The sequence below is a fragment of the Plectropomus leopardus genome, chromosome 20 (assembly GCF_026936395.1).
Source record: "Plectropomus leopardus strain MGB_pleo_1.0 chromosome 20, ASM2693639v1, whole genome shotgun sequence".
Taxonomy (NCBI): domain Eukaryota; kingdom Metazoa; phylum Chordata; class Actinopteri; order Perciformes; family Serranidae; genus Plectropomus; species Plectropomus leopardus.
Window position 1 is genome coordinate 24,598,338 of NC_142195.1, and position 12,648 is coordinate 24,610,985.

General features: G+C 37.9%; 1 protein-coding gene across 1 annotated transcript in view; it reads right to left on the bottom strand.

Annotated features, from left to right (window-relative positions):
• Positions 1–85: 85 nt before the first annotated feature.
• Positions 86–12,648, bottom strand: part of LOC121960103 (uncharacterized) — a 107,212-nt gene continuing 94,649 nt past the window's right edge. The window contains exons 54-68 of the mRNA XM_088071173.1: positions 12,190–12,243; positions 11,805–11,858; positions 11,661–11,714; positions 11,410–11,463; positions 10,630–10,683; positions 9,324–9,377; positions 8,238–8,291; positions 7,510–7,527; positions 7,153–7,206; positions 6,792–6,854; positions 6,509–6,674; positions 5,470–5,579; positions 4,782–4,862; positions 4,093–4,275; positions 86–3,956 (exon numbers count right to left, since the gene is read on the bottom strand). Of these exons, the coding sequence (XP_087927299.1) occupies positions 3,807–3,956; positions 4,093–4,275; positions 4,782–4,862; positions 5,470–5,579; positions 6,509–6,674; positions 6,792–6,854; positions 7,153–7,206; positions 7,510–7,527; positions 8,238–8,291; positions 9,324–9,377; positions 10,630–10,683; positions 11,410–11,463; positions 11,661–11,714; positions 11,805–11,858; positions 12,190–12,243 (1,203 nt within the window). The 3' untranslated portion in view covers positions 86–3,806. The remainder of the gene's footprint in view (positions 3,957–4,092; positions 4,276–4,781; positions 4,863–5,469; positions 5,580–6,508; positions 6,675–6,791; positions 6,855–7,152; positions 7,207–7,509; positions 7,528–8,237; positions 8,292–9,323; positions 9,378–10,629; positions 10,684–11,409; positions 11,464–11,660; positions 11,715–11,804; positions 11,859–12,189; positions 12,244–12,648) is intronic.

The following is a 12,648-nucleotide window of genomic DNA, read 5'->3' on the forward strand; positions in this document are numbered from 1 at the left end:
ATTTACTTATTAAAAAAAGGGCAATAACCAGCTTGGCAGGAAAAGTCCAACAATTGTGAGAAATAAGTAAAACATGACAGAAAACTGGCCTGGATTATTTATTCATACAAAGGAGGGGGACATTCCAAAAAAAATCACACAAAAAATAATAAAAAGGGGAAAAATGCCCAGCAAATTATATTAATACAAGGGTACCTTTAAAATCATTAGAATGTCTTAACCACTGCTATATAATTACTCTCTAAATACAACTTGACATTATCAGGTCAAATTACTTTGAATAGAAACTTGCAAAAAATTGCAAAAACAATAATGACAAAAGACACTGACTCAGCATATGGTTATGTGTTGTTGTCTTTTTTAATTCAGCTGACACAATTATTTGAATGAGCTGATGTGGGATCACACAAGACAGATGTCCAGCATGTCATTTCATAGTTTTTTAAAAAATGGTAATTTGTACAAAACATGTAAAGTAACAATGATCAGTCTCAGCCAGCTAAGGCTATCATATGGAGTGATGTTACGACAAATCTAAATATAAAAAGAGAACATTGAATATTAAACACCAGGCCAGAATTGCAAACCCCGTGGTTAAAATGCTGTGATATTTATTTCCCCAGCGGAGAATTTGGTATAAGCATGAAAATGAAGTTTTGGTGTTGCTGCTGTTTTGGCTGCTCTAAAGCACAAACTCCCTGAGATCTCACTCGAGTGAATCCTCGCCTCCTTTGCACACAGTGAACCAAACCACTCATCACTCCCTGCTGACCGACTCTGGGACACAAACACCAAATCCCAATTCAGCTGAGAAGCTACAAAGCTTGCTTCTTTTCTCTGGACCCAAGCACTTCTCAGATTGAATGAAGCAGAAACCCAGGTCGACAGCAATTACTCAAAGCTAAGTGGGAGGTAATAGGCACTTTTGCTTCCACCAGAAGCTCTGCAGGGCTGTTTACTGCTTTTGCATTTACTCTACAGCCAAACATATGCATGATCCTTACAGTACAGTAACAGAAAATACAGTATTGTTATGGGAGGAAATAGGTGGTTATGTAAGCTCTGGCTGCATCTTTGGTTTGCACGAGAAAAACAGAAAAAGAGAATCTTCATTACACACTGAACATTTCTATTCTTACAAAAGCAGAAAGTCTAATGTAAGCCAGTTAGACAGGTGCAGATGTAGCATGAAATCTCATGAAAATGTGAACTCTCAAACACTGTCAGCGCAAAATGTATGAAAGCAGCAGAGGGAAATATGGGAAAAATGTGGGGAAATAGTATCTTGATAATGTGGCTGGATTGCCAATTTTTTCACTTCATTTTTTTAGTCTGACATTGTGTTCATTTTGATGAATTTATTTTTGAAAGGCAATATTTCCTGCTATTTTTTCTTAATCTCTATCACCGGTGCAGTCTGTGGCTCTTTGATAAAGATGCTACTTATGGTATTTTTGTTTTAAGCCGAATGAAGATAATTTTTTGATAACAGGGTGCATGAGTTCACCATTTTAAAGTAAAAGACAGGCGTTGCTGTTTTCTTATTGCCAACAAATTGAATCAAAAAGCAAAAAAAAACAATGCTTTTGTCCATCTTTCAATACTGTCCCATTAACCTAAACTGACTGTGACACTTACTCCTCAGGCTTATTTATGGCACCCGAAATCGTCAGCGTTCCTATACATTTTCCATAACTTTTCCATAACTTTTCAAGGACCTATAATAACATTTCCATATCTTATTACAATGTGAAACACAAACACTGATTTATCTTGAAAATGACGGACAATTTAAAAGTAGTACAGGGATTTAGCACAGGTATCCAAACTTTAAGATTAAAACCCTAAATGTTAAATTACACTGGCACAATATTATTTTTCTCCAGTTCAAAAATGTCAGACTTAAACTCTAGTAAAACAAACACATTAGAGCTATGTGACATCAAAACTGGAGAAAATAATTTTGCTGTTATGTTGAATTACATAGATGGTTATTCACAGATAACTGTAATGCTCAATTTCATTACACTTATCAAAATTCCATGACTTTTCCCAAAACTTTCAAGAAGTTTACTAATTCCATGACTTTTCCATGTTTGCCATGACCGTGGCAACTCTGTGTAGCTTTTAATTTTAATGGTAATTTCCTACAACAGCTGGTCACTGTCATTATAAGCCAGTGTTAATAAAACAGGAGTAAACAGTGCATTTTTTTGGGGTCTATTTCCAGATGCGGATTAATATTTGGTGCTCAAGGGAGAATTTCTGGCAGCAAGATGATGTCTTTGGGGCTGAGTCCAGATAAACTGCAGTGTGTGTTGTCACTGATGTGTTTGTAACAGTTTTTGGACAAGAAAGGAGCTCTACAGTACAGGGGGAGTGCTACACACACGGTACTTGTTGATGGACTAAATCAGTGTAGGTTTTGGTGTTTTTATGGATTCATTATTTTAAATTTGAGTCTTTTTTTAATGCTAAACTACAAAACTGACCAACATACTGTGGCAACAGCAGCTTCAGTGCCCTTGTGTTTATCATTAATGCATCATACCTGAGACGTATTAAAAAAAAAAACCCATACAATCATATGAAACTGTAAAAAAAAAAAAAAAAGCAGAACAATGACATTTGGTCTTGCTGTTGACAACAGAAAGCATCAAGTAACATAATATGACTGCCCCCCTCTATTATCTTTGGGATAAAACAATTGGTCTTTCAAATAAAACTTGATCAGCACCTTGATAAAAGTGACTCATCTGAGGTCACTTACAGTACTTTAGTGGCCTGACGTGTGGCCGATGGGACCACAGTAGCTGCGTCTCAATGCAGAACACATTGTTAAAGGAATACCTCACCCACAAAATGATCACATGTAAATCAGTTATTTGCCCTGTTCTTTACTAAATTCATAAAGTAAACTTTGTTTGTTTCCTTTTTCCAAAGTAAACAGAGGATCAAAAATAGAAAAAGATTTGAGTTGGATTGAAATAAATGGGGTCCACGTTTAACAACAATAAAACTGAATAAAAAAAAAATGTTAAAAAACTCTTACACAACTGGAGCAGTATAATTTAAGTCTCATTTATACAGTCATATGCTCAGTACTGTGCTTACCAAGGCACTACTCATATGTGAGATTTTTAATATAATAAAGTTTTAAGTTTACTGAGCACAGGACTGGATAAATAAGACTTGGATTATAATTCACAAAAGTGTGAGAGTCTGAAAAAAAATGTTTTGATGTAGTTTTCCAAGAGTTAAACATGGACCCCTATGACTCCAGTTCATCAAGAATTATTTTTTTGGGTTCTTCATTCACCGTGAAGCATACACAAAAAAACCTTTTCTTCGCAAATTCAACGTAACACAAGGTGAATAACTGATAAATGAATGGTCATTTTGTGAGTGACATTTTCCTTTAAGTCAGTTAGGACAGTCTGGCATTTCTATACACAATTGGCAGACTATTACAGGAGTCCAAAATACAAAAATCAGACAGCGAAAGAAACATTGTATATAAAGAATTAAAAAAAACATACATTTTTAAATTATTCAATACGAGAACGTCTCTGTAAACAAAATCGACTCCTCCGTGAAAAGCCTGGGGGCGCTTGTGTCCTCTCGAATTCATGAATACGGAGTCACTCAACTCGAGACATCAAATACCCCAAAACAAGAGGAAAAGGAAGTGACATCTTCAGAAATAGGAAGAGACGTCCCAATTGTCCTCTAGGTGTCCATGATTTGAACAGAGGTTTGTGTCCTGGACCTGTGAGTCTCTGGGACGCCACGGCGTTCTAGCACCTCTAGCTGAAGCACACGGGTCCCACAGTGAAGCCAAACTGGTGTGTGAAGTTTCCACCTCCCATTAGTGCTACGTCTCTCAGAGGGAGCAGATGGAGGTCCTCAAACTCAAACACAGACTCCCGAGCTCCAGAAACGGCCTCCTCTCCAGGCTGACGGGAAACAAAACATTTTTTTTTACATTCAACTGCATCGAATCATCTTCTTTTTACATGAACAGCAGCAGCATAACCGGTTCTATCTTAAACCTCCAAGGAGCACAGAGAAAACGGAAATCATTTTACATACCACACAGTCTTTAACTGCTCCGAGGTAACTTTGCTTCCTTGTGTCAGTGAGGAATTTGACGTCTTTGTCTGTCTGTCCCAGTCTGTGTCCTGGATGGCAGGAGTAGGTCATATTCTGGAGGGCAGTGCTGCTGTGCAACCTCAGAAAACGCATCTGGACCACATTAGCACCTGGATAGTAAAACTGGTAAGAAAGGAATAAAAATGTAAATAACAATGACTCTATTAAAGGGTAACTTCAGATTTTTCCAATTTGGACCCCTTTTCCCATGTTTTTATTTCTAAATAACTAATGGAGACAACAGTTTTTTTAATTGGTTCAATACTGAGAGTGGCTACATGCAACAGCAGCAACACAAGCTGCAACGTAACTACTCAGAGATCATGTGAGAATTATAATGCAACAAAAATACTGACATTACGTTTTACTGTGACATGTATCTCCAAAATTGTTTGTAGTATGTAACATGAAATGGGTCAATTGCAGTCCTTTAACCTCATTAGCTCATTGTTTTATGGCACATTTACAAGTTTGTCTTTTGATTAAGGATTTTTCAGATTGTTTGGGATTTCTACTGCCACCAAGTTTCTCATAACACCAAATAATTGCAGTTTTAATGAATACACTGCGATTTGAAATCCAAATCAGGGTATATGTTTAACTTTGGTTGTTCACAGAGATGCCCTCACCTGGAACCCCTGCTCCAGCCTGCTGAGCCACTGAAAAGATGCTTCTTCAGAGGACTCTTCCATCCAGGCTTTCATGGGAAACTGCAGGCACAGAGAAGAAGGCACACATTTGCAAACCTGAATCTAAGTCCTGCTTTCCTATACGAGACCTGTGAAGGTCAATAATGCACAGACAGCTGATGAACTCCAGATTAGCATGCAACTCTGGTATGAACCAGAGGTAAAGTGTCCACCTCAGTATGCCATGCATTCACTTCACGCTATCCGAGACCAATTCCTATTTTTCTTTGGTTGAGTGAGTCAATTTCTTATGTGGAACTGAATGTATTAGAGGTGAGAGGTGTGTTTTGTCCTTTATATACAGACTGCAGGACAGAAACGAACACTAACAACAAAAATAATAAGGTCTGTGTCCTGATCGTCCTGGTGTCTTTTGGATAAATGTATTATCTCATTTAGCCACACATTGCAAAAACAACAACAACAAAAAAAATCCTTGACAGTGTCAGAAGTTCAAGATCAAGTCATCACTGCAGAAATATCAGTCATCACCACAAAACTGTGAGCTGACTGACAATTCCCCAAGGCGAGATTCAGCTCATACAACACAGCTAAGTGCAGTTAGCAGACAGGCCATTGATGCAGCGGGGCAATTTCCTGTAGCCTTTCTCAGGTGATGTCTTTTTACCTGAGAGTCTCGAGGATGAAGGCAGGTCTGTTTTGATGTGGCAGAGAAGCTGCAGTAGGCCAGCAGAGCGTCCGCTGGGCTGCCCTGGTTGGGGTCGATGTAATACATTCCTGCAGAGAAAGGTTAGCGAGAGTTCAATGAGATCTGCAGGGGTGAAATTTGTTGGGCCACACACTGACAGAGAGAGCTGAGCAATACTGGAAATACAAGCACTCCAAGGTACTGGACTGTACAAAAGGAACAAAAAAAAAAAAAGCAGCGTAAAACTATTTTTTTCATGTTTTGTACATGTATTACTACTCCAGTTTTAAATAGCAACTGCAAAGTACAGTGTTGGGTACAGGTCATTTAGATCTTTCATTAATGATGTTTAATGTGAATCGTAATCATACAAATTTAAAATATTAATGTGAATTCGGTTTCATTTATTCATCATGAGTGGAAAAACCATCAGAGATTTGTCGCATTGAGTCAAATATTTTTTTTTATTCAGCGTGTTTTTGTGTGTTTTGATGTCATATAACCTTGTACAACAATTTTAAAGAATAAAAAAATAGGTTAAAAAGCCGATTTAATTTTAAGCGCCGAGTGAAGGTGAACCACTGAACTAAACTGTTCACATTTTGTTCCAGCTGCCAATAACACACTACTCATGACTAAATGTTGATGTTTTGAAACTCAAATTAAGTGTGAGTATCAAACCTTCAACAGTAGCTGAGAGGAAATTATATAATATTGTAATTATAAAACAGAACTTGAGAATGTGTCCTTAAAGTGTCATTATGTGCATTTTCCCATTTGTGATCTATGTGTATATTCATAATTGAAAGTGTTAAATATTAAGAATATTTACCAGTCTTGTACTCTATCACCAATGGAAACAGCCAGATTTATTTATGATGTCTGTATTTATAAAATCTTACATGGTGGATGATGCACCCGTGACAGTGAGGACAAAATCCAGAACTCCAGCTAGTTCTTAGAGTCCCAAAATAAGTCAGTGTGGATTTACTGTTATTTCATTGTTTCGGGAACTGACCGCTGCTGTACTCGGGGTGACAGAGCCAGAGCTCCAGACAGGTGGTGGCAGGATGCTCCTTGCTGCCATCAGGAGGATCCACCAGCAGCCGAAGCTCCTGCTGCACAGAATCTAGCAGAGTCTGGATCAGAGGGTAGTTTGGCTTATCGGACACATACATCAGGTCCTGGACATGGAAAAAAATAAAGAGAAATTGCATTGCATTAAAGTCAAAGTCAAGATAAATGCGTCTGTAATTATATCCACACATTTAACAAAGTCAGACCATTAAGACTTGAGTTACCTTGAGTTGAGTCAGTGTAATATTCAGTGATTTTCCTGGGGGTCCAGGGACTCCAGGTGGACCCTAAAACACAAGGAAGACACACAAATTGGGTATACACTGCAAAAATATCAACATCAGACTTCAGATTTTGAAATGAATTGCACACTATGCACTGACAACTATAAAGATTTTAGATTCAAAGAAACACCTGATGAGGCAATCAAGGCATGGCAGTGTTTACACACTTGTTGAAATTTATAAATCTTAGATGTACCGGATCTAGTATATCTAAAGTGCTCTACTTTAATAAAATAGGAATATTTTTTTAACCACTCAAACTTAAATTCGTAGTTTGTTTCATCCTCTGTTGTAGACTTACTGGGAGCCCCTTCCTGCCTGGCAGACCAGGAAAACCTTGGTATCCTTTCAAACCCTGCAGGGAGAAGAAAATGTGATAAGCACAACATACAATTCTACACCAGTCTGTATGGCGAAACCCCACTATTAACTATAAAACACGTTGATATGGAAATAAAGGCTCCTAGAAAATCTCATTATATTCTCACACCAACTCCAAAGGGTGACAGCTTTATGATTGTAAGTGCCATGAACATGAACCGTAACGATCCTAATGTTAAACCCCTCCAGGGCATTCAGCGCTTCAGATAACGATGAGTAAGAGCTGAAGTGAGTTTGATCTGTCAGGACAAGAGTGCTTGAGTTGATGATATCATACCTTTAATCCAAACAAACCCTGCAACAGAGCAGAGAACAGGAGGAGAAAAGGGCATTAGTATGATTTTTTTCACCGTGGAGTGCATTTATTGACAAAGAGCCTCTGAGTGCTTTTATCTGCTGCATTAAGGACCCATCAGCCACGGTTTCACACATTTTATAAGCAAAGTCAATGGATTTTTTCCCTCTAAGACACACTGGGCTGAACACAATCATAACGTGCTGGTGAACTGTGAATGATTCAACAGACTGGCAGCTGAAGGAAAGATTATTTGGCTGACAGATAACAGTCTGCATGAGTTAATCTTACAAAACAATGACATTTCCATCACACGCTCCACTTCTGTGCACACTCCCTTTTTCAGACACAATCTGAGGGAAAGAAAAATCTAAGTGACAGATGAACTGCCTGAATTTAAACTATAAAATATCCAAGACGAAACGTAAAAAATGCAGCGCCTAAATAAACCATGTATATCCAGAGGGACTTTTGAGCACAGCTGAAAAGTTCTTTCCGCAAAAGCCTAACTGAATAACAAAATATCAGTTATAAACCCAGTTAAAGATGGATACAACGTGCAGCAACAAAAAAAGCACAATGAATAAAATATGTTAAATATAATAACATAATAAATAAAAACCTGTACTGTACATGTTTGTAAAGATAGGGCTTTGCAAAGTGAAATAAACGATTTAAAATGTCGCTCTAAATTTTGACACAAAACTCACAGGCAGTCCTGGCATCCCTGGTGTACCCCTCGGTCCTGGCAGACCAATATTCCCCTAAAAGAGAGAGACAGACAGAGAGGGACTTACACATTTGCCAAAGTTAGACATCATAACATATTCGAATTGGGCCTGCACAATTATGGCCAAAATGATCATTATGATTTTTTTAATCAATATTGAGATGATGCATATTTATCAGGATTAGTCATTGATTTAAGGGCCAGTTTTCATTGCACTTTCACATCTAAAGAAACAGACCATGACCTTCACTTCCATGTTGCGCTACAATTCCTGCTAATTTACAAATGTTTGCATCAAAATAAGGTTGGTGCTAATTCAAAGTGCATCTGCTAGAAGTAAAATATAACTAAAAGTGTTTATTGGTTGTGTCTGGCCAAATGCTATATGATTGCATTAGTTATTTCAGTCTGAATTTGGGAGCTGGATGGCTAAGGTGACATACTGTGCAGCATCTCTGGATGTCTCTGTTGGCACTTGACAAGGTTAAAGATTTAGCGGGGGTGTGTTAGTGATGTTCCTCTTCTTGGCCATAATTCATTCATTGCACTTCACTTTTTATTTTCTATTTTAGGTGCTTCAACATGTTTGCAGTGTTGCTTTGTGGCACAGACACAAGTCTCATGTTCTCTTAGTTGGAAATATTTCCAAACAACAGTGACGATCCAAATAGAGGGACTAGCTCTTCACCTTGTGCTCCAGACGTTTGATTTTCGGTTTGCCCGTCTGCCCTCTGTTGTATATTATTATTCTGCTCTGGACTGCGGCTACAATATTCAGGAGAGTTATTCACAGCCAGCCGTTGCAGGGTGCACAGCGTGCCCAGTGGCATGACAGCTGTCATGAATAGTTAGTTTAGAAAGCGCTTGATTTTGTAACTGAGTTTTCTGTGAGGGGAGCTTGCATTTTGAACATCAATATCGCAGCCAGTCATGCTTACTTAAGCGTGGGAAGCCAAGATCGTGAATAAGATAAATATGTGATTAATTATGCAGCCTTAATTCAAATGTAGTAAAATCTGAAGCCTATAAAACACAAGTGGGAAGACTACAAGATAATGTTGCGTACCTGCTCTCCCATTGGACCCATTGGACCAGGAAACCCAACACCACCACGAATACCCTGGAAAAAAAAGAATGACATACTGTTTCTATTGACTCACTAACTAGAAAACTTAATATCCGAAAAAACATACATTTTGATCACATGATCACATAAATGAAGATTGGAACAAAACCTTTAAGTACGGTTAAATACTTTCCCTTGGCTCTTCTAAATGTCTTCTTGGGCTCTGCATAAAGGCTGGTTATGGAGCACATTTGGGCATTTAGAAACTGGCCTTTAGATTTAGCATACTAACTTAGGCCTCGACAAATTTGAGTTAACAGCTGTCTGTAAATGACTAAGTGAGACTTTCAACATTACATCCTGATACGACTTGTTTCTGTTCAACAACGTTCTCGTATCATCAATCATGGAAATACCTCTCAGTTCTCCGTCAGTTTGATGTTAAACAACTTTCATCAAACAGGACCTTCACATACCCTTTATAACTTATTTCAGCTGTCCCCATCAGACTGCTGGTATAAAAACTTGTTTGATATGAACTTGATTGTGACAGATGTTCATTTATATGTAGCAGTACACGCCATCAGAGGTGCTTACTGGATGACTAAACAGCTTCAGAAACATTGTCAGACCCGACACATTTCTGATGTCAAAATAGGTCTTTTCCACAGCTGACGTTTTGACTTGTCACAGCAGGGAAGGCACCATGGGAACTACTAACAATAATGATGGCTCTGTTTTGTCAAGTGTCCCAGGAAGCCTCTCTGGTGAGCAGGCACGTACACGATACCCAACCCTGGACCTGACAATAAAGCCATCATTAATGTATTACACCGTTTCCTGCTGACATGACATGACATTACTGGACTTTAATTCTTGGTACAGAAAAGTTAAATAAATGCAGTCAAGATCAAGACAGCACTGCGGTTATAACATTTTGTTATTGCCGCACATGGTACTTCCACTGTCTCAGGCCCACATACTGCAGTTCACTCAGACTGTGTTTTACATTATTGAAGGGTCTTGCCACAGATGATTTCTCATGTGATTACAAATAGAAAATGTATGTTCAGAGATGCTTGTTTTGAACTTCTCTTGACTGCACTGATATCCACTTTGATGATTCAGCAGCGAATTTAAAAAAGTTTAATTGCGAGTGAGCGTTGTGTTTTATTTTTACAGAAATGTTAAAGACATAGTTGGCTGCTTCACCATCACACAGTTACCACGCAAACATTGTTATTATTTGTTCTGCAGATGTTATGTGCATCTCCTTATTAAGACATTAAACCTTGGCAGTTCCTACCTTCATGCCATCAGCCCCGGGCGGTCCAGGCAGTCCCATATCTCCTTTCTCACCCTGAGGACACAAACAATTCAGTCAAGCCTCCACCTTCACTCAGGCAGCAGATCAGCCCCATGAAAAATCAAATAGTTCTGCCAAAGCCTAAACTGAGCCCAGCGGGTTAAAGCATATTATGAGCCTGTGTGCAACAACACCTCTGTATTGACAATATTTTTCATTTCAGCTTGTTAACCCTATCAGTACCTATAAGTGATAGCCCCTCCTTCCACATTGCTATGATGATCCACATGTACTGCACACATTAAGTTCAGTTATGTGCCGCTCTCATCAAGTAAATAATCTACCATTGCTCTTAAAATTCTGTCTTTTTTATTGGGTTTACTGTCTATATTCATTTTCTTTAATCTTCCTTTTCTAGTCGTTATTTTATTGATGTATTATTTCATTGTATGTATTTGTGTACATACATTTTTGTCTATTAACTTATTTTGTATTAATTTTATTCTGAATTTCATAAATATATATTACCTAGTGCTAATTTAATACTTAAATTATATATATATATATACATAGGTTTTTGACTGGATTTTCCTAAATAAATAAAACAAAAGGGCAATTTATTTTTTACTGACTCAGAGATAAACTATTATAATTTTAAACAAAAACAAGAAAAAGCTATACTTTTTTTACTTAAACTGAATCCAATGAGATTCAGTTAGGTTTAATCTTGAAAATAAAGTGTTCATTATATCTTTGTCAGGCTTATAAATTCTTGTTTACCTCTCTCCCCTTTTCACCTTGTTCTCCCGCCTCTCCACGTAAGCCCGGGATTCCCTCGGTGACGGAAATAAAAGAAATATATTACATGGAAAACACCTGAGAGACCAATGACCAAATGCACTTTAATTGTGAAATGTGTTACTTTATTGATATCTTCTCTCCAAAGTGGAACTGATTGCTTAATAGATTGTGTGAATATGTTCATCTATGAAAGAAAAACAAATGTTAAGTTAACCAATATATTGACTTACGATGAGCCCGGGCCATCCAGGGACGCCGAGCAGTCCTGTGTCTCCCTTCTGGCCCTGAATGACAAAACACAATCTACTGTTGGCCCATACATCATTATTAAACCAGATGTACACAAAGCCTGTGGCTGTTTCCATATATCTCACCTTAGGTCCTCTGTCTCCCCTGGTCCCCCTGACTCCAGCTTTCCCCCGTTTCCCCTGAGGACAAGTTCCCAATGTTTGTCAATGAGGTAACAGAAAGCAAGAGGGGACATGTGTGAGACAATCTCATGGTTTATGTATGAATCCGTACATGCTGAAGCTGTCAGAGTAGCTGTTTCTGGTCATTTTATCCCATGCACACACTGTGATGTCTGTATACAAGCTCTGTTTCTGACACTAAACAAACGCTCTCTTATCACAAAGTCGTACAAAAAAGTAACAGCATTGGTACGTAGAACAAATAGAGAGTGACTCCACTGTGGATTTTTTGATTTTTGCAACGTTATTTTGCAAAATTATTTAGCAAGCCTAAATAGAAAACTCTTACCCTCCTTCCAATATGACCCCGCTTGCCTGGTGATCCATTCTTGCCATCGTCTCCCTGCAGGGATAAAACATGAACCAATCTATTAGAAAAAGCTTATCAGTGCATTTTTGAGCCACTTTTAACTGGAAAATTAGTCATTTAGCAGCTGTGGTAATATTTTTATGTGGCATTTTTTAAAAGAGCTAAATGTGCTGGTTAATATAACACAAAATCCAAAAAACATTGTCATCTCAAAACAATTGAAAAACAGATATTTAGGTGACAACGGTTAGAAACTACCAGTACAGCTCTATTGGCAGTATGCTATAGACCGTTTTCTGATTCCTTAATAAAGTAATTTTTTTTATTATGTGTGTAATAGATTAACTAAACCAAAAACAGTTGTATAGCCATTCATGCCACTAACATAGTAACCATTTTGGGGATTAAAACTAGACTTAGATGCCCTTTTCTGGTACA